At 33.7% G+C, this 20,564-nt stretch overlaps 1 protein-coding gene across 4 annotated transcripts in view; it reads left to right on the forward strand.

Moving 5' to 3' along the window:
- Nucleotides 1-20,564, forward strand: part of LOC118180950 (uncharacterized) — an 833,338-nt gene that overhangs the window by 493,274 nt on the left and 319,500 nt on the right. For all 4 annotated transcript variants that reach the window (XM_085815557.1, XM_085815559.1, XM_085815558.1 and 1 more), the window contains exon 2: nucleotides 2,545-2,826. In XM_085815557.1, coding sequence (XP_085671683.1) covers nucleotides 2,545-2,826 — 282 coding nt within the window. The remainder of the gene's footprint in view (nucleotides 1-2,544; nucleotides 2,827-20,564) is intronic.

The raw sequence follows: 20,564 nt of genomic DNA on the forward strand, positions 1-20,564 counted from the left end.
TTCCTTGTACGGAATATTAAATTATACGCATTCTTTTTCTTGAATTTCATTTAGATTGATTAGATTGAATTAAATCTACTTCGTCGACAGCGCATAAACCACAATAGAATAAATGCACTCATTAAAATTCACTATATTTGTTTACTATAACGAAACTCTGAATGCACAAAATTTATATCATTTGACGAATTATCGTTGCCACATGTTCTATTCAAATACTGTAATAAAGCTAAAACGATGTATGAAAGAAATTAAGCAAACAAAACAGAAAAGAAACAGTTTTTCACAGACGATTTAGTATTTCTCATTCAATTAATTCAGTTCTCACATCGCGACAAGGAAAAAATACATAAAAACTCAAAATATCCGCATTAAAAATTACGAAGTAAATCTTAAACACTTATTTTCTCGAAAAAATTCCAGAAAGGATTAAACATGATTTAATTCGCAATAATAAATGAAGGCGTTGTTTTTGTGTTGCGAAGCTTAGTCTCTCTAGATTGGCAACAAATCCACAATTCTGCTGTTTCAAATGTAAACAAATATGTCCGCCATGTTATTTAAAACTTAACCGCACTTAAACAGCTTTTAAATTGTTGATAATTGTACAAATATTGCTCCCAGAATTACGAAAGGCATGAAAACCTTAATCGGAAGATAAAAACAACATAATTCAATCATTTTTAAAGCAAAAATATACAATTTACAAACATATAAGAGTAAAGAAACTGAGATCACTGAGCCGGGTAACAGAGTGGTTATATATATAAATATATTTATATACGTTTGGTGCGGCCGATTGAAACCAAAATACGAGGTACACATCTGCATGTTATAGCAGTCCTATATACAAAATTTTAATGTTCTGAGGCTACTCGTTTTTAAATTATGCGAGATACGTACGTACGTACGTACAAACGTTCGTACAGACGCCACGAAAAATTCTCTTCAGAATTAATTTTAAAGCAGTTTTATAATTTTTTGGAGGAAAAGAGTCTTTTATTCTGTCCTTACGTACAGATATCACGCAAAAACATCGTTAAATTGCATTCGATAGCGGTCAAAATGGATATTTTCGTTGAAATATGTTGCCTGAAACTTTTCGCGATTACGATACTTCCTTTTTACTTCGTACAAGGAAGTAAAAACGTTGATTGTTTCTGTTGTGATCAATTACGCGGCAATTTTTAAAGTTTAATTAACAGCATAAGACCTAGGCTAAAATCTCTAACTCAATTAATCACCTCTATACAGCTTGAACTTTTAGAATTTTTCTACCTAATTTTTAACAGCTACTAGATATCTGACGTAATAACTTCAATTAAAATCTTGCAGTGAATGCAGAAAAGCAAGAGCAATAAACAGAAATCTATTAAGCTACTTTTTCAGTATTTACAACGAAAGTTAATTTGGCAGTTACAAGGAACGCTATTTTCTTTCTTGCTGGCCTGGTAAGTATAGTGATTAGAGTTCATGGCTGCTGAATCTTTCGTTGGGTGCGGATTCGAATTTTGGAGGAAGCGTGGGTGTTTTGTAAGCGTATAGTGTTTCTACGGCATGGAGACAATCAGAATACACGGCAAGCCGAAAGTTCTCTGGAGTGTTTTATGATAAGAGAAGAGGGGTTGGAGACCCTCCGACCTGTTCGCCTGGGTGTTCTCCATCAACATTAAAACGGATCTGGACAAAGTCGTGCTCTGAACTATAAGGTACTGAAGCCCCACGCCGAGGAAAAACACAATCGTGCGCTTCTTGCCATAAAATTCGTTGATTCCTTATCATTGGCTTATATAAGTGAGATGAGCCACAACAAAGGGAAGATATATTAAGTATTTTGAATTTTTAAGTAAATGTTACATGTCATAACACTAAATGGAAATTAAATTTCGTTTCCTTATATGTTATATTATTTGTATAGGGTATATGAACAAAGTCAAGTTTTTGTCAGAAGTATAAAGGGTAGAACATTCTGTGAATCAGACAACATAGCTGCGAATCTTCGTAAATTCTTTTGTTATATTATTCATTTATGCAATTAATTTTCTCTGTTCATTTACAAAATTTTTATTCTGTTTGTTTACAGTATGAAACTGAAATATTAGAAGTTCAAAAGTGTTAATGAAACCCTATCTATACAATAGTAATTAATATTAAATTGCTATAATTTTGTCTTCTTATGAACTTGAGAAAATGTTTTAAATAAAACTACAGTTAACTTTTCCCGTTACCCTACCCATTAAGTAGAACAAGTATTTCATTCTTCCATATATAACAAATATTTTATTCTAAGTATTCTATAATTCTTTTCTTTTACATATACATCTATCTTTTATGTAGGCCAACAATTATTAGCTACATAATCTAAACAATAGTATATTATAACGTGATTGTAATTTTTCTGAAAAAGAACTTAAATCCGCATGGGATCACTGACAAATATATTGTTGTTGTGGAGACTATCACGGTATTTAGTCATGGTTTTCTTAATTTTTGAAGTTTGTCTTATTAGCCGCAAAACATTAACGATGTGTTTCATTTGTTTAGGCGTGGAGGCAGCAGCAGCAGCACCGGTGCCAGCGATGACGCGTGTCGGGAACCATACTAACAGCAGCGATCCACAATCTGTTAACAGTCGCGTGTTCGTGGGTAACCTCAACACGTATGTGGTCGGCAAAGAAGAGGTGGAGCGTATTTTCAGCCGTTATGGTCGCCTCATCGGCATTTCTATGCACAAGGGCTATGCTTTTGTTCAGTACACTGACACATGGGACGCCCGGAATGCCGTGGTCGGAGAGGATGGACGAACTGTGGCTGGGCAGCTGCTAGGTAAGTGTCAACTGACAGTATGAATAAATAATATTACTATCACAGTCAATGAATAATATTACTATTACAGAACTGTTGCCTGAAAGCTTTGCCTATTTCTAACGAATGCCTTAATGTGAAGTGATTCTGGGAGAATTTAAAAGAAAATGCATCTTCGAAGACAATGGGGGAAAATTCTCTGATCGGACGATATTTTGTGCACCCGGTGAAATAATCAAACAGGTGTTTAAATTCCAGATTGGGTTAAAAACAATTAAATCCTTCTTTTACTTCCTTATAAATCCGGCTTTTTGTAATTATTAAATATTTGTTGTTCCAAATCCATAGCATATTATCAGCAGATTGTTAGGCTTCCTGAAGAAATGTGATATTGAAATAATATGAGGATCAAAATCGTAAAAAACAACCTTATATTTAGCGTAGGTATAATGAAACACTCAATCGATTTCGAGGGCAGCTAAAGGTCCCTCCTCATCAGGAGAAAGAAATACATAGAAAGAAGAAAATAGGAATCACAGAAACACGTGGTGCTTATCAGCACTGCACGTGGTTATAACTAGATTTTTAATCAGAGTTGCACTGGCCGCCTACTTTTACTGAGCCAGGCTGTCTGATCAAGCATAAAGAAATATTAGCGAAGTTAAAATAGGGAGCGAGGGGCAAATGCACATTACGCTCAAAATCTGAACTTCAAATAATGGAAAGCAACCACTGAACGGATTTTTATACCCTCTGGTAGTACCAAGTGCGAGGAGGTAACGCCATCTATCGGCAAAAATAATTGAATTAAGACAGTAGAATTTTAAAGGCATTAGGAAGGACTGGATTGGACTTCAAATCATTAACTACACTTTCTAAATCTTTGTGAATGTGAAAAGCCTCAAGAAAATCCAATTCGCCTATGCAAAAGCTTCTTCCATAGGCGAATTGGATTTTCTTGAGGCTTTTCACATTCACAAAGATTTAGAAAGTGTAGTTAATGATTTGAAGTCCAATCCAGTCCTTCCTAATGCCTTTAAAATTCTACTGTCTTAATTCAATTATGTTTGCCAATAGATGGCGTTACCTCCTCGCACTTGGTACTACCAGAGGGTATAAAAATCCGTTCAGTGGTTGCAAAAATTATGAAACTTAAGTTTTTATTTTCTCATCTCTATCCCTAAACTTTCTCGAGCCTGTGGCTCCCTCTAGTGTGCATCAAGTAAATCACTTCTGCCAAATTTTTCTTATTTCTGCTCGCTTTTATTAATTCTGATGTGGAGGTAGATGGTTTTGAACCATAGGAACTCCGAAATTTTTAAATCATTGGCATTGGCATTTTCCATTATTTGAAGTTCAGATTTTGAGCGTAATGTGCATTTGCCCCTCGCTCCCTATTTTAACTTCGCTAATATTTCTTTATGCTTGATCAGACAGCCTGGCTCAGTAAAAGTAGGCGGCCAGTGCAACTCTGATTAAAAATCTAGTTATAACCACGTGCAGTGCTGATAAGCACCACGTGTTTCTGTGATTCCTATTTTCTTCTTTCTAGGTAATTCTTTCTCCTGATGAGGAGGGACCTTTAGCTGCCCTCGAAATCGATTGAGTGTTTCATTATACCTACGCTAAATATAAGGTTGTTTTTTACGATTTTGATTGTCACATTGGCGTGTTTCTCTTCTAGTCTAATATGAGGATATTTATCATCGGTTTATTTAAAAAAATTATTAGTGGATAAAGTTGTGCTTTGTGTTGGACTATATCAAATATGTACACTGCTCAAAAAAAAAAAAAAAAAAAAAAAATGGGACAGTGCTATATCTCCCGTTCTACTGGGCCGATCGAAAGCGCGACTTAAGATATATATTTGATTTATATATAGCACTAATCTAACATAGGTATTTTGACATAAAATTGGACTTTTTCTGAAATAACATATCATTTTTTTTCCATATTTCGATTCTACTACTCAAATTATGCCAGAATACTAAGTTTTGTAAAAATCGAACTAGTAGTTTTTAAAATATTAGCTCTCAAAATTTTAGCTATTCAATGTTAATTGAATTTGATAAATATTTAATATTTCTTTTTTTATTAAACTTTTTCATCTTAAAGTAGGTGTATTTTTAAGCATATCTGCAAAACATTCGACTTTTTTATTCAAAATTTTTTAAGGTATACATGAATTTACATATTTTCGCGTTTTGAAATTTGGCATCTTTTTTTGGGGCGATAATAACGCCAAATGCGGTTTATGGATTTTTGTTACAGTGAATTGCCACAGCTATTTTTAACCAAAAATTCAAGTAAAATTTTACGGAGAGTTAATTATATAAAATTTGTTCCCTCAATGATGCGTAATAAATATTTATTAATACTATATGAAAGGCTATTTTTTTAAATTATAGATGATATTATTCAAATTTTTAACTATTTTTTTTTTAAATTTCTCTCGTATCTTTTCTTTTTTTAAAAAACTTAAGAGTAAGTTTTTGTAAGAGTAAATTTTTACCTTCGGCGTTTTATCGTCTGCTACTTTACTTCGTTTAAATCGAATTGTCTAAAACTGAGAATTTTTGTTTGATATTTATTTGAATTTTATGACATTAACTGCATAATTTATTTCTAAACAAACTGTTGCTTTTGAAGTGTCTGAAAGAGCGGCTGATACTATTATCCATATTTTTAAAGCAGAGTATATTTTTATAGAAACATAATATTTAGAATAATCATTTTTTATAAACGTCAAATTATGATATAAACATACAACCCTCTAGAGACTGAATTAATGGAAGTTCAATGGTTATGTAGAAATGATCTGCAGCTACTTAATGGCTGGAAAAGTCAGCAGGTTCTGTGGACAAGTAAAAATAATTATATAAACGACACCCAACATTCTGGATTCAATTAACAACGAGGATACGATGTTGATTAAATGAATTTAAGAAGTTTTAAAACATAAAAAATCAACTCATTTTTTATCCTAAAATGTATTTTTGTGCGTAGCGTATTTTCATTATATCCTTAAAATTCTAATTTAGAATGTAATTGTCAAGAACTGAATCATAATCTTCAGTAATATAATAAGTAATTATTACGGTTATTAATAAATCCTTCTTATAATGAAATTGCAAATATTTCATAAAACTTTCTGTCTGAATGCGAATATTTTTCTATGCCAATATCTTAAATTTTATATTAATCAAGATTGCACACGATATTATTTATTTCCACTTCAATTCTTACCGTCAGCTCTAGTAGAAGCTACAAATCAATTATATTTCATTAAGGAATGACCATCTAAGTTTAGAAACAGCGTACCGTAATAGCAATTCAATTATTGGCGCCGTATCTTACTCCCGATTGGCAAGCTACATAATTTTTAATGAGTATTCGCGTTTTGCTAGTAACTTCACTAGAAAATCTCGCTTAAACTAGGTTAGTTGGTTATTTGAACATAGAAAGAACATGGGGGCTATTTGATTAAGATGCTTTCATAGAGAACCTTTGTAAAGAGAACCTTGAAAACTACGAAAACCAACATGCAGGCTGTGTTAGACTTCGCAACAAACAATTAGTATTTAACAATCTTCAAATGCTAGGCAACTGGTGAGGCTCCAATTAAATCTCCAATTTAATATTTTATTTGTAAATATTTAAAATATTGTTGTATTCTTAGACACAAAAAGCAGAATTTAAGTTTTCTTAACTCGTTAGTAAACTACCAAGCCGTAGTGCAAATGAATATTCAATTTATTTTGCAATAATTGTATTCACTTAATATTCTTGGAATATGAGCTAAAGAAGGAACGTTCTCGGAAGATTAAAGAAATGTTTAAATCCAGTGCTATTAGTCCTACAAGCTCAGGATCAAAACGTGTGAACTCAGGATCGAACTTACGTGTTCAGTCAGAAAACGTAATCCAAATGTTTTGTATAGCATGACAATGCATCTTTTCATTATTCAATAACCAGTCGGAGAACCGCTTGTGTTCCGAAAATAAGTATGTGTACTCAATCGTCCTGCATGCTCTTCAAATTTGTCTTCTTGTGATTTTTTTCTTTCCCAAAAACTAATGTTGCCTCTCAAAGGAACGTTTTTTGACATTGAAGAGACAAAAGGAGTATGACATCTATTTTTAGAGGCATGTCAAAAACAGATCTCTACAAGCCTTCTCTTCTATTACATGTTGTGCAGTCAGACAAAAAGTTGCATCAGCGTAATTTCTATAATCATACAGTGAATATTTACTAAATCTTTTACTTCAGCTTATATAATTCGTAATTTTTGACGGAATTGTTGTCGGAACTAGGACTTAGAAGATAAGTTAAATTAAATATTTCGATAACCCAATAAATTCAAGGTCGAAGTTTCAATATTTTATTTTCGGAGGGAGGGGAATTTTTTTCAGTTTGGGTCCATTATCCTAAGTATATTTGCTTCGATTGTTTATTTTTCCATAAAGCGAAAATTTTACGCATGGTATACATAAAACGCATAGCTTCAAATTAAAATTTAATAATATACAGAGTGCTTATAATTAAAGTTCCACATTGAAACGGTCGTAAAAGGAAAACTACTGGATCAAATGTTATCAAACTTGGTAATCGTGTGAAGGAGGTCATGGGAATTTATTTTCCGCGAAAAAAAACGGAAGTTCGAAACCTCACCACAAGGGGGGAAATGGCGCTGTATGCAATATTGTTAAACGAAATATGGGTCGGAATCTAACGTAAGCTTTTGTTACACGGGTTTAATATGTTGTATACCATTAAGAAACTTTGAAGTAAGCAAATTACCATTTAAAGGCGTTAAATTCGATAAAAAATTCGAGTGCGCCATTCGTGTAAGTGAGAAATTCGTCCTTGAAAACCACGAATTAGCGATTAGAAAATGTGAGATCGCAAATAACTTGCACAAATGCATAAAATCTGGAAATCGTTTTCTTACAGATCGCTAATTTGTAATTTTTGAAGTCTGAATTCGGCCCTAAAACATGAAGATACTAATTCAAAATGCTCTTAATCGATTTTCGCCAAAGAAATCCCTCATGTTATCTATCTAGTTTCATTGCATTCTCCTACTGCATTTGATTGCATAGTAGTCATTCCACACCGTTTGGTGTTGAATGACAGCTAGTTTTATAACTGAACCATTTTTCTCTGAAGAGCAGTCGACAGCTCGACCACTGTGATTGCAGCTCACTTAGAGTCAATGTTAAAATGTTTCGTGATACATGAACTGCAGTAACGTGGCATTTTAGATACTACGAATTTTATGCAGGGTTGCGCTCCACCTCACGTGTGTCGCACAGTTATACTTAGGCAACATTTCACGAATGAACGTCTTATAAGCCGACACTTCTCCTCTTCCCACCAGACCTCAACCTCTGTGACTTTTGGCTATGGGGATATCTCAAAAGCACTGTTTATGGTGATAATCTAAACAATTTGGCAGAAATTAAAAGTGTGATACACTGACATGTCCGTAACATTCCTCCTGATATGCTAAGAGCTGCTGTTGAGAATGCAGTAACAGGATTTAACTTGCTTTCGGAAAATGCTGGACGCTACATTGAACATGCTTTGTAACACGTTTCAGAAACTATCAAACACATTTTAAACAGATGTTTTCATGCCTTATTTCATTTAACAATATTGCATACAGCACCATTTTTCCCCTGGTGGTGAGTTTCTGAACTCTTTTTTTCCAGCCGAAAATAAATTCCCGTAACCTCCTTTACACGATTCCCAAGTTTGATAACATTTGGTCCGGTAGATTTCCTTTTATGACCATTTCAAAGTGGAACTTTAATTATAACCACCATGTAAATTAAACAGTTTGGTTCAAGTCCCAGTTTTAAAAATATATATTTAAATATAAATTTTTGTATTAATCCTCTTACAAAGAATGTTTTAAGAAACTAATTTTTCTCTCGCGTTATAGATTGTGGAAAAATAAAATGACTAGAAAATGAAAAGCTGTCTTCCGCTGAAACGCTCTTTATGTAATTGATATTTTAAAAAATTGACAAGAATGCAAAATTTATGGAAGTCTAGCAATCGAAAAATTTTAATTTTCTTGTGTGAGCACTGAAAGTAACTGTAGAAGGAAAGAAGAAAATTAGGGAGAAAAGTAAGCAATAATTTGGACGCTTTTGAATATACTTTCAAGATACTTCAAAAAATGTAGGTACTGAAAGAGAAAACACTTGGACGTGTACACCAGCAAATGACATCAATTGAGCTTGTGTTAACAGAAAAGACAAAAAGGATATCATTGCAGATTAAAGTGAAGAGCGACTGGTTTTAGACTATATGGTTGTATAAATTTAAATTACGTTATAAAACATCGTATCGTATCATTAATGGAGAATCCCGTGATTTTCTCAGTCGAATTATTTGAAGATTCAGGAGTTTATCGAGTGATGTATGTGGGTGTTACCTAAAGATGTTTTTTTTTTCCTCCTGATGAAATAGCTGCCGAGCGGTAAAGTCGCTGAACACTGGTAGTTCGGTCCGAGTTTCGAATTCTGCGAACGGGCTGGTTGCATGGGCTTTTCGTGGTTTTCCCCATGTGTAAAGTGTATGCGAGCCAGTTTCCCTTAGAAAGTCCTCCACGAAGGCATCCCTCCCCTTAGGTAGCTAGCCCTAGTGTGCTTTGTCATACTTAAATAAACCTAAACCTCTTGATGAAACCAGTCTTTCCTTTCATCTGATACCTTCAAAATGTTTATCCTCTAAAGACTGATAAAGGCTATGACCAAATACTGATGAAATGGATTGAATTGGATTATTAAGTTACGGCAAAGCAGGGCTATCTGCCTAAAAGGGAGAATGCCTTCGTGAAGAACTTTCTAAGGGAAACCAGCTGGCATACACGGTACACATGAGAAAATCCACGAAAACGCCCATGCAACCAACCCGTTTATCGGGATTCGAACCCCGAAGTGAACTACCAGCGTTCAGCGACTTTACCGCTCGGCCGTTTGTGGGCCTTTATGAAATGGAAGGCGATAACTTTATTTAAAATGATTGTCAGAAATATCAAGATATTTCGAAAAGTTGGATGCTTTTTAATATACTTGCAGAATGCCTAAATAAAAAGAGCAAGAATAAAGTAGAATGCCTGAAGAAAAATAAATTTTTGCGTGAAATTTAGTATTTGTATTTTTTTTTAAATTTAAAACTTTTTAATCGTATGATATTTGATTCTTGCGATTTCAAAAATAAAATATTACTCATTAAGGCAATGGTGGCTTCCAATATAAAAATAACTGCCCATCTAGAAGTGACATTTTGACTTTTCTCCCCAGATTAGTGCAAACTTGAAAACGCATCCTTTTTTTAAGAATTGAGAATGTCATTTGCATTTAGCCTTTTAAAAACAAATTACCGAGTCTAATATTGTTGTGGATTTTCTTTCTTTCATAAAAATATTCTATTCTTGCTAAAAATGCCTCGAGTTTAAAAAGTCGTACTTTGTCCTGACGATTAACCAATTTGAATTTATTTGAGAATTTCAGTTTCGTTTATCAAAGTTTTTTAATTTTTGCTGTGACGGATTTCAGTAACGTTTACTTGTATTTATTCAGTCTAATATATTTGACCTTTTATCTGATTTCTTTATATTAGGTTCGTTTTGAATTTAACTATTGAAATATTTTATGTATAGTTTAGACTATAATTATTTGGAAAATTGTTTCACATTTATTTTCTGGATATGCAAAGAAACTTTACTTAATATAATAAATAACTGAAAATTAATTTTTACTATGAAAGCAATATTATGAACAGCGGTGATCAGGTTATTAAATCTCTTCCGCGGTTGCATTGTCATGCACAGTAAATAAGTATCTATAAATTGTTCCCTTTCTGAGATTACATCCAGGCAAAGTGGGAGTTGAAGAGCAAGAATATTAATTAAAGCTAGTGCCTTCCGTTCAGTAGATACCTGATACACATTAAAATATACGACATTGTTTCTAATAATCTGGAATCGACTTCGAAGCAATACGTCCTGTATAATTATTTTAGTTTGCAAGGATTGGCCATAAGGTTACGAAATAAACTGTGTATTATTGGAATTTCAGAATTCAGTATTATTGCATAAATTTTTCTTTCAATCTTGTCTCCACAAATTTACCTTGCCAAAGACTTAATAATACTAACTTAAATTTTACTTGTCAAATGTATGTATCAAAATTAAAAAGGCTCACGCAATACACGCACACCTCGAAAGCATTTATTTTAATCGCTTTTCTGCTGCCTTCAAAATTGTTCTTTCTTACTCTTCGTTTAATGGATTTTTGTTTCTGAATTAAATATGATATAAAAAAATTCATTCGAAATGAATTTTATTTTTATTTTTTACAGTACAGCATTAATTATGTTACACACTGTTTTATTACTTTCTGTATCGTGATCGTGGTCTTGGTAATAAAACTTAAAAATTTTAAACATTCTTCATTTCGAAATTTCATATTAATTTTCCAAATGCGTATGGAGGAGAATTTTTTAATTCATAGCATTCTGATGGCTGATGAATAAAATATGGTGGTAATTTAACACGTGCAATATCTACTAAGAACGTACTTCATTGGAGGATCATTTTCAAGAAACTACGTCATATTTTTGCATTAGGTATGGGAAAAGTTACGTAACTCTTCCTCTGCATCGACAGACCCCTTGTTTGAAAACTAAATCGCCGCCTTTCCATGTATTAAACTAATTAATTAATTTTTTATTGATAGTTATTTTTTATTGGTAGTTGGTTATTTTTTATTGTTAGTTTTGTCTGTCTCTAATGATTTAGGCAATACTTAAGGTCGACTTTGGCAGAGTTATTTATCTATGCAAATTTTATTGTGTGTTCCGTAATTCCTTTCACTCTGCTCTACTCCTGACAGCTGCTGTGAAATAAAGTACGTCCGGCATGCAAGAGAAATTCTAGTCATAATCTTCTGTTCAGAAAGATTGTTGCAATCATCCATCCATTGTCAGCTACCTTCTAAACAAAATTCTGAAATCACGTAAAGCGTGTTCATACCCTACGCCTTTCCCGTTCTCTTAATACAACCATGAAAATAAAATCAAAATTATTATTTCGAGATTTTAATTTTATTTATAGTTTTTAAGACGAAAAACAAACCAATAAAACAACTATCTACCATTCGCAAAATATTTCTTTAACTAAGTAAAAGTCGAATGATTGCACATGAAAACGTTCTGTAGTTACATGACTCTATAATCCTTGAAATCGTATGACATAAACTGCTGTTCAGTTTAATATCCCTGAAACTCTGACCTTGTAGATATTTTCGGAAGCATTACTGCCCCATTCTGATTTCATTTATCATTATCTAACAATTATTAAAATTAATTCTATCGCATATATGTTGCTTGTTTAAAACTATGCAAAAGTATTATTTGTATGTTTCAACATGTATGTTACCAGTAATATGATGCATTATTAAAGAGCTCATGTGGAAACGTTTCGCAAAAATTTGGCCTTTATCACAGAACCTGTACTTTCTAACTCAAGAACACTTAAAGCATAACTAATATGTCTTGACATAATTATTACATATGTTAAAACTTTTTTCTTCCTTCAGCTGTGTGCAAAGAATATAAACCTGCAAAATATATATAACCTGTACCGCGATTAATAATTTTACCAACGCTTCTCAGAATTTGCTTCTTATCATTCTTTATATGTTCACCAGAGAATTTCCTCAAATTTTAGACGAAAAGAATCATTTTTGATGCCTTGTTGACAATGCAGTTATTACGAGAATCTCACTGTACTTATTTTTTTTTGGCCCGAATTCTCGGGATAGTATTTTTATGTTATTATAAATATTAATACTAAATTATTTCGTTCGAATTTCCTGCATTTTCGTTATAATGCTTCAGCCTTTATTAATTCGAAAATTACTATAATATGTTGCGGCATTGATTTCAAAATCAAAATTCAGATTACTTTAAAATTAATTATTAATGCTTAATTTCTTTGAATAAATGATTGAAATTTCAGTTATAATATTATTAAATTAAAATGATTAATAATTTAGTTAGCATTTTACCCAAAGTTAAGAAACATATACTCTTTTTCAACGACTGGCATAGTACAAGATCTATTAGAACTTTTTATCAATGCAATTTATTAAAATATGTAAAATGAGCTCAGTTCGTAATGATTTACATTTACCTGATGATTTCAAGTCTTATTATTTATGAATAGTGAAAAATCCACATCCTCTTTATCACTACATGATTTAGCTGCCAAAACCATCATTTGATAATTTTCACTCAAAAGAAATTCTTTAAACGTTAGTATTAAATTAAGTTTCATTTTACTTTGAATAAGCGTTTTTAAACTTCTCAGTTAAAAATACTGTTAATTAATGTGATATAAAATGATAATGCTTATGCAATATATATTCATGAGTTTTGTAATTCAGTATTCTACTTAAAGATACTGTTAGTTACTATGTAAGGTATTCAAAGTTTTTTTTGTTCGACCTACAATTAATATAAATATATGAGAGGCACTTCATATGTTTATATTAAAATTATGTCAGTATTTGAATATATAGGCTCACTAGCGGCCTAGCAGTATAAGCTGCTAAACAACGCTGGTAGTTCGGTCAAGGATTCGAGACCCGGCGAAATGGCCAGCTGCATTGGAGTTTTCGTGATTTTAACCAAGTGTAACCTGGATATGAGCAAGTTTCCCTTAAAAAGTCCTCCATGGGGCCTCTCTCCCTTTTCGAGTAATGCGCTAAGAGCGGAACGCGTAAGGCCCATATCACACGGCGTTTGTTTCTCACGAACAACTGTTTCGGACAATTTTTCTGCTTGGTTTGCTATACCTGTACCTTTACCTTTATTGAAAGAAAGACGTGTGACTTTTTCCTCCCTTTCCAAAAAAATTGCAAGTTGTTCGTTTTCAATCAATTAGCTGTCAGCTTCGAATGCTATCAGATTGTTTGTAATGGGGAACTAGTTTCTCCTGTGTTAATTCCAAAACGATCTATGATGATTGGCTGTTGTGACAAAGCAGGAAAATTGTTCCAAACAGTGGTTCCGAAACAAACCGACGTGTGATAGCAGCCTAATAAATATAAACATATAAGCCTATGTTTTCGACTTTTTTTTTAATTAAAAATAAATAAATTCAATTCCAATCAATTTTTAATGTTTTTTCAGACTTATAGTACCTTAATGTTCCACGTTTCTTTACTGTTTTCCACGATAGGTTCGTGTTCACTTTGCTCCGCCCATTGCTTTCAATATAAATATAGTCGTCACTAGTAGTGCAAAACACTCCCACGCGGATTGAAAGAGAGTCTCTGAGCGTGAAGGTGCTCTGTCCCCTCGCTCTTGCATTTGGATTACTTTGCGTTTTACTATCTGATTTTACTTGTACCAAAAAAAAAAAAAAAAAAAAAGGTTGGCATTCGTTGAACTATGTTCATCAGTTTGCCGTAAAAAGGCCTTGCGACGTACTGTTTAATTTTCACAAATGGATCGATTTTTCGACTTCATAGGTTCGGAAATCACGAACCTGCAGATGATTCAGGAAGACAGAGGCTATCTGACTGAAAGAGAAGCTCGTGACCTGGCCCTGTTCTGAAAATTTAGGGCGCTTGCCAATTATGAATGCAGACCATTAAAAGATGACAAACCATAGGATGGTTCTAATGATTCTACTGCTACTGCTGCGGTTCCCCCATCAGCAAACAGCATGAAAAATGATTTTCCTCCCCGTCCTAATATCAAAGCTAATGTCAGAAGAGCGGAGAACCCAGCAAAGTCTGAAGAAGATTTTACGAAATATAAAGCACTAGATGGCAGTTCGGACTCTGACGACTGCGCTTCCAGAGGAGATACCACCTGGAGATCCTGAAAGCAACCAATCAGAAAGCCGGCACCACTCCAAGCAGCCGCAACGAACTCTAATTCGCCCATAGATGATCCCAGCGCTGCTGAACCATAATCCATGGAAACAGCACCCATTGATGATGGAAAAATAGATAAAATTCCACCGGAATCAGTAAATCCTAACAAGAACGGCGGACGACTTCCGCCCTTCATTGTAAGAGATACCAACCTCAACTGTAATAAAGCTAGAGCGCTCTTAAAGAAGCATGGATTGTACTCTGAAAGTGATTACTTAGGTCAGCAAATCCAGGGCGGATTCAAGATATTGGTAAAAATACCTACTATTTTTAAACAAGTCCAGAAAATTCTGAAACATGAAAAGGTGAGTTTTCACTGTTTTGAACTACCTGCAGCTAAAACTTTAAAAGTAGTAATCCGGCATTTACCGGCTTACATGGACATTAATGAAATTGCTGAAGAATTAGTCGCCAAAAATTATGACGTCATCCGTGTCGACCAATTGAAAAGACGAAGAAATGGTGATGTAATCAACCTCCCCCTCTTTCTCATTACTCTTAAGAGAAATGACAAAAGTAAGAGAATACATCAAGAATCTTTCCTTATGGGAATGAAAATCAAAGTTGAGGATTACAACGGCAGAGCGGGACCCTTGCAGTGTTATCGCTGCCAAGGGTTCCACCACTCGCAAAAGAACTGCAATCACGAGCCGTGTGTTTGTTGCGCTGAGGCGCACGAAACTTTCAATTGTTCAAAGGATAAATCTGAACCTCCGAAATGTGCCAACTGTTTGCAAGTTGGACACACAGCCAACTATAGAGGATGTGAGAAATTTACACAGCAGAAAGTGACTCCCAAAGCTAAAACGTTCAATGAACGTATAGTGACGAATAAATCATATGCTCAGGCATTAACTAACTTCCGGAACTCGCTCCGGAAGCTATGAAAATGATGACAGAGGCCAAACAAATGTTACAACGACTAAGTATGTTGGTCACCTTCATTAAGGAATCTGGAATTCCTTTTCTATGCAAGAAATTAAATGATGAAAACTCAATTACATATCAGGAACGAAATCCGGACTCCCAAACTCATGGATAATTACATCAGACGGCTGACAACTATCCGTTTCGTTTTCTGGAACGCCAATGTCTGACACTGTCTGGAACGCCAACGGCTGACAACTATCCATTTCGTTTTCTGGAACGCCATAATCGAATTGGTGAATTCCAACAATTTTGTATTGATCACGATATTGACATTGGCATGATAACTGAGACTCATGCGAAACCATGCCATCGTCTCAAAGTTCCGAACTATGTTTCATACAAATGTGACCGTACCACCCATAGAGGAGGGGGTGTTATGATTTATGTGAAAAGACAATACCCGTCGTGTCTCATAAATTCATGCACGGATTTTAATTGTGAAACTAACTGTTCAAATTACTTTACCGGTGTATGGTGACATAAATTTCTGTGCAGTGTATAGCCCAACACGAAATCGACTCTCTGAAACTTTCCTAGACTCTATATTGCCTGAAGACTTCCCTACGATTGCTGCTGTGGACTTTAATTCTAAGCATAAAGCATGTAATTGTAGAAGAGGCAATGCCAATGGAAAAATTTTACATGAGTATGTCACAAATCACCCTGTAGTATTGCAATCCCCAAGTGAATACACATATCGACCAGACCAGTTAGAAAAATCAGACATTCTAGATATTGCTCTAGCGACTACAACGGTTCCAATGGCATTAGATGTAATTCACGAGCTCGACTCTGACCATCTACCTGTAATTGCTACCTTAGGAATTCCTAAACCCTCGACTAATGCGACCAAAACTTACACAGACTGGAGGCTTTTTGAAAATTTGTTGAAAGACTGGACTTTCCCTCAAAAAAGCCTGAGTACTGTTATTGATATTGAAAATGAAATTTCGTCATTAACCAGTAAAATTAAAACCGCCACTGTAGAGGCAAGTGATATAATTAATGACAGAGAGAAACTTTATAAATTACCCTCAAATATTCGTTCGCTAATGCAGCAGCGAAATAGGTTAAGAAAACGTTATCACGTGACCTGGCCTCCACCAATAAAGAGGGAAATTAATAAGATCAGTAAAGAAATACAGAAACTTATTAAACAACATAAGGAGGAATTATTTGCCAAAAATTGATTCACACTATCTTATCCGCAATAAACTTTTACACAGAGACTTAAACCTTGAGACGATTCCAGATTACATCAGAAGATCTAATGAAAAAGTCGTCAACAAAGCTGTGTGTGACTTTGTTAATTACTCCCAAGTCTTTAATTATGAAATTCTCTTCGAAGATAGAAGCGTCAGACCACTTGCAGCTCGCACCTTCATGGGAGGAGACGACAACATTTTTAAGTAGCTCCTCAATTGGTAGATGTTTATACTTCCAGTGCATCTGATTTCGATTGAAGTTCTTCTGTAGCTTGAATATTATTCTTGGAGAATTATGAAACTAATGCTGTGAGATTTTTCGCATTTGATGATATAGTAGTGTTGTAAATAGGTTGTTGTTGAGTTGCTGTAGTGTATTGCGAATTAGTCATTTGAACTATTGCTGTAATCGCTCGTCACGTTTTGCGAACTTGTCCGATTGGATTGTCTTGCTCCTTTCGGTACTTCTCTTCCCCTTTTCTCCGTTTTCTCATCTGAGATTTTCTCCACGTCCGGATTTCTTTATATCAAGTGCCCTTGGGCTTTAATTCTGGAACCGGCAACATTGCTCTTCGCAATAGCTCGGTCAATTATAGAGTCTAAGTCCCCTTTCTGCATAATTCATTTTGCTTCGGAAGAAGAAGGACCTGTGTTTGATATCCCTAGAAATCAATACTTTTTGTTCAAAATATAAGCCAACGTAAAGCTATTTTTTTTTTCCTAATTTGAGTTTTACATGGTTTTCAACCAACTTCATAAAATCTTATTTTTTAAAAATGTTGAAAATGACAAAGCAAAATAATACAAAAAAGGAAGATTTTATCGTAACATGAGAACTTATGCCCTTGGTTAACAAAGAAAACATTTAATTGTTAACGAGAGTGCTGTCATTTTATCTCAGTGCATCGCTTGCGCATGATGATTGTAACAAATCTTTACTTCAAGTGGTAAGCCTTTTTAATTTTGTAAGGAAAAATTATCAGCTTATTGTAAACACAAAACACCTCGTCGAAGTCTATAATACTTTACCTGATTACGCAATAATTACATGACAAACGAAATATTGAAAAATATCGTCATGGAATTAAAAATTGGAGAAAGTATTTGTTTTTCGTGGTCCAAGATAGCTTAGTTCTCGGGCAAAATTCTGTTTCATGGCATTTCAAATGCGGAATTTTATTAAATACCTTTCTTTAAGGAAGCATTCCGCAAAATGGATTTCTACTCTTCAAAGAATTTTTCAACATTTTTATCGCTGCAGTTAAAGGCAGTCTTGAAAAGGCGATATGGAGACTATTTTGAAATAAAGGAATGTTGTGAAATGCAACAAATTCTAGTATTGTCACTTGGAAAATTCCGGTATCTTTTGAAACTAAATAAAACATAGGTTTCTTAGTACGTTTTACTCGTATTTTAACCAAACTAATTTAGAGAAAGAATATAAATCTTAAAGGAAGTTAATATATAGGTATTCGTTTCGCATTTCTATTTCCCTGTTTCTAAAATACAAACATGGCTGCAATATGTATATGGTAAATTTATTAATATTTTCGTAATATTCGCAGCAATAACAATTAGTTGTACGTAATAGAAAAAGCAATCATAATTCAGAATTTGCTTATTATCATGTATTGCTACATATTGCTGTCTCCTTAAATAATGGATAAGAAAAACGTGAAACTTTATTTCAGTCCTAAATAAAAACATGTCGTACATTAAAAAAAAATGTTCAAGAACACAGTGAAAAGGAAAAAAAATCGTAAAAACGCAAGTAATATTCAAATCACAAAATCATTAGAATTACTTGAATGTTTACATAAAGTAGAAAACATTGAGTTGTTCGTTAGTAAAAAAAATTACAAAATACTTTGATATGAACTAATTTAATCATAATATTTATATCATTACCCAAGGCGGAAGAAAGGCAGTTATAGGAGCCTTCCAGAAAAATCGCAAAATCGCTCTTAAGGATTAAATTGCGTTTCTTGGAAACATATAGCATGTTCCCAATTCATAATACGAGGGTCCAAATGCCCGGTTTTACGTGAAGTAACCTTACACTTCGTACGTCAGTCGATCCTGAATTAGATATTGTATTTATGAATGAATGCAAAAATGAATACAATCATGATTTAAAGCATAACAAGCTCCCCTCCCCAAAAAAAAATCTGAAAAATTTCAGATTTTAAATTATGTCCAAAGGGTCGTTTTTTTAATGTTTTGTGTGTTACCTTTATTTATTAAATATTATGTTCTTTGCACTTAAAGCATAAAATTCAGTTCAGTAGCAATGTCGCAAAATAATTTTAAAATAAGCATATCTTTAGAATTTCCAATACACAGTTCCGCGCCCCGCTGAAGATAAAAAGGTTCCTCCCCCCCCCATCCGCCGTAGAGTGTTGCCATTGCTAGCTTTTAAATCGTTGAGTTTGTTACTCAAAAATTCGTTAAAGTTTTGAAAAATATGAAATCGATAATAAAACAAATTCCAAATTTCAAATTTGAACTTCCACATGCCCATATTCGTAGGAGGATTACGTTATTCAAAATTCGATGGCTCTATGTACCGATGTTTTATCACAACGCAAGAAATATACACAAAATAACAACAAACAAAGCAGAAAAGTAAGAAATAAATACACCGGCAAAAGTACGTTCGGTAGAACGGTACCTAAATTGTCCGCATTCAAATAGTATCATATCTGATATCTATATTCGGGCGAAATAAATTCTTAAGCGAGTAAAAGTGACCGCGTATGTTTCGAATACTATTGTACCGCCCCCACCCCCTATTCTCTAAACCACAGCGCGTCCTTATCTATTTACTACGCCCGGGTAAGCTTGTAAACTAATGAAATTGGTATATAATGATCAAACTATTAGAAGTACTTTTCATAAGTACATTTTAATTATTTCAACGCAGTAATACTACTACTACTACTAATAATAATAACAGTAAAAATAATAAGCAAATGATGCAGTCAAAGGCTTCAGATTCCATTTTAAAACCAGACATTTTTTAAACGGAATTGTTAAAAATGCTAAATTCCCCTGTGTACCATTAACTAGAAAATATGCAGGATTACGGTTAATTTATACTTAATGGTAACACACTAGTTTTCCAACAGCCAATGGACGTAAAATTCCGTATGAAAGGATGGCTTTCAAAACCTTTTGTCAGTTTATAATGTATCTGATTTTTGATTGGATATAACTTGGAAGAAAAGTAGGCAAAGTACAGAGTGAGAAGATTATTTTGCAATTATAATCAAGAAAATACCATTTAATCATGACATGCTTGAAAACTCTGAAATTTCCGTTTCTTGAATGTCAGAATGACAAGGTTTATTCAGCATGAATTGTCACAAATTCTATCGCTTCTCCGCAAAGGTTTTTCTAAATATTACGAATCAGTAATGTTATTAAGAAAGTATTTAATGTCAACATACAAGAAGCTGTGAAACGTTCCGGTATTCTAACAACGTTTTCTATGGGAGACTATAAACAACCTACCGACACCAGAGAATTATGAGTAATGCCAATACCATGTACAAGATATACAGAAACATCGATGAGTTCCTGTGCATTGTCTTCCCCTGTCGCTACATTTAATGTAGGTCCTTTATTATGGCAAAGCACGCGACTATCTATTTGCTTTGGA

This window comes from Stegodyphus dumicola, chromosome 4 (assembly GCF_044657685.1).
Source record: "Stegodyphus dumicola isolate Sdum_Otavi_A_Nest chromosome 4, ASM4465768v1".
In the NCBI taxonomy this organism is placed as follows: domain Eukaryota; kingdom Metazoa; phylum Arthropoda; class Arachnida; order Araneae; family Eresidae; genus Stegodyphus; species Stegodyphus dumicola.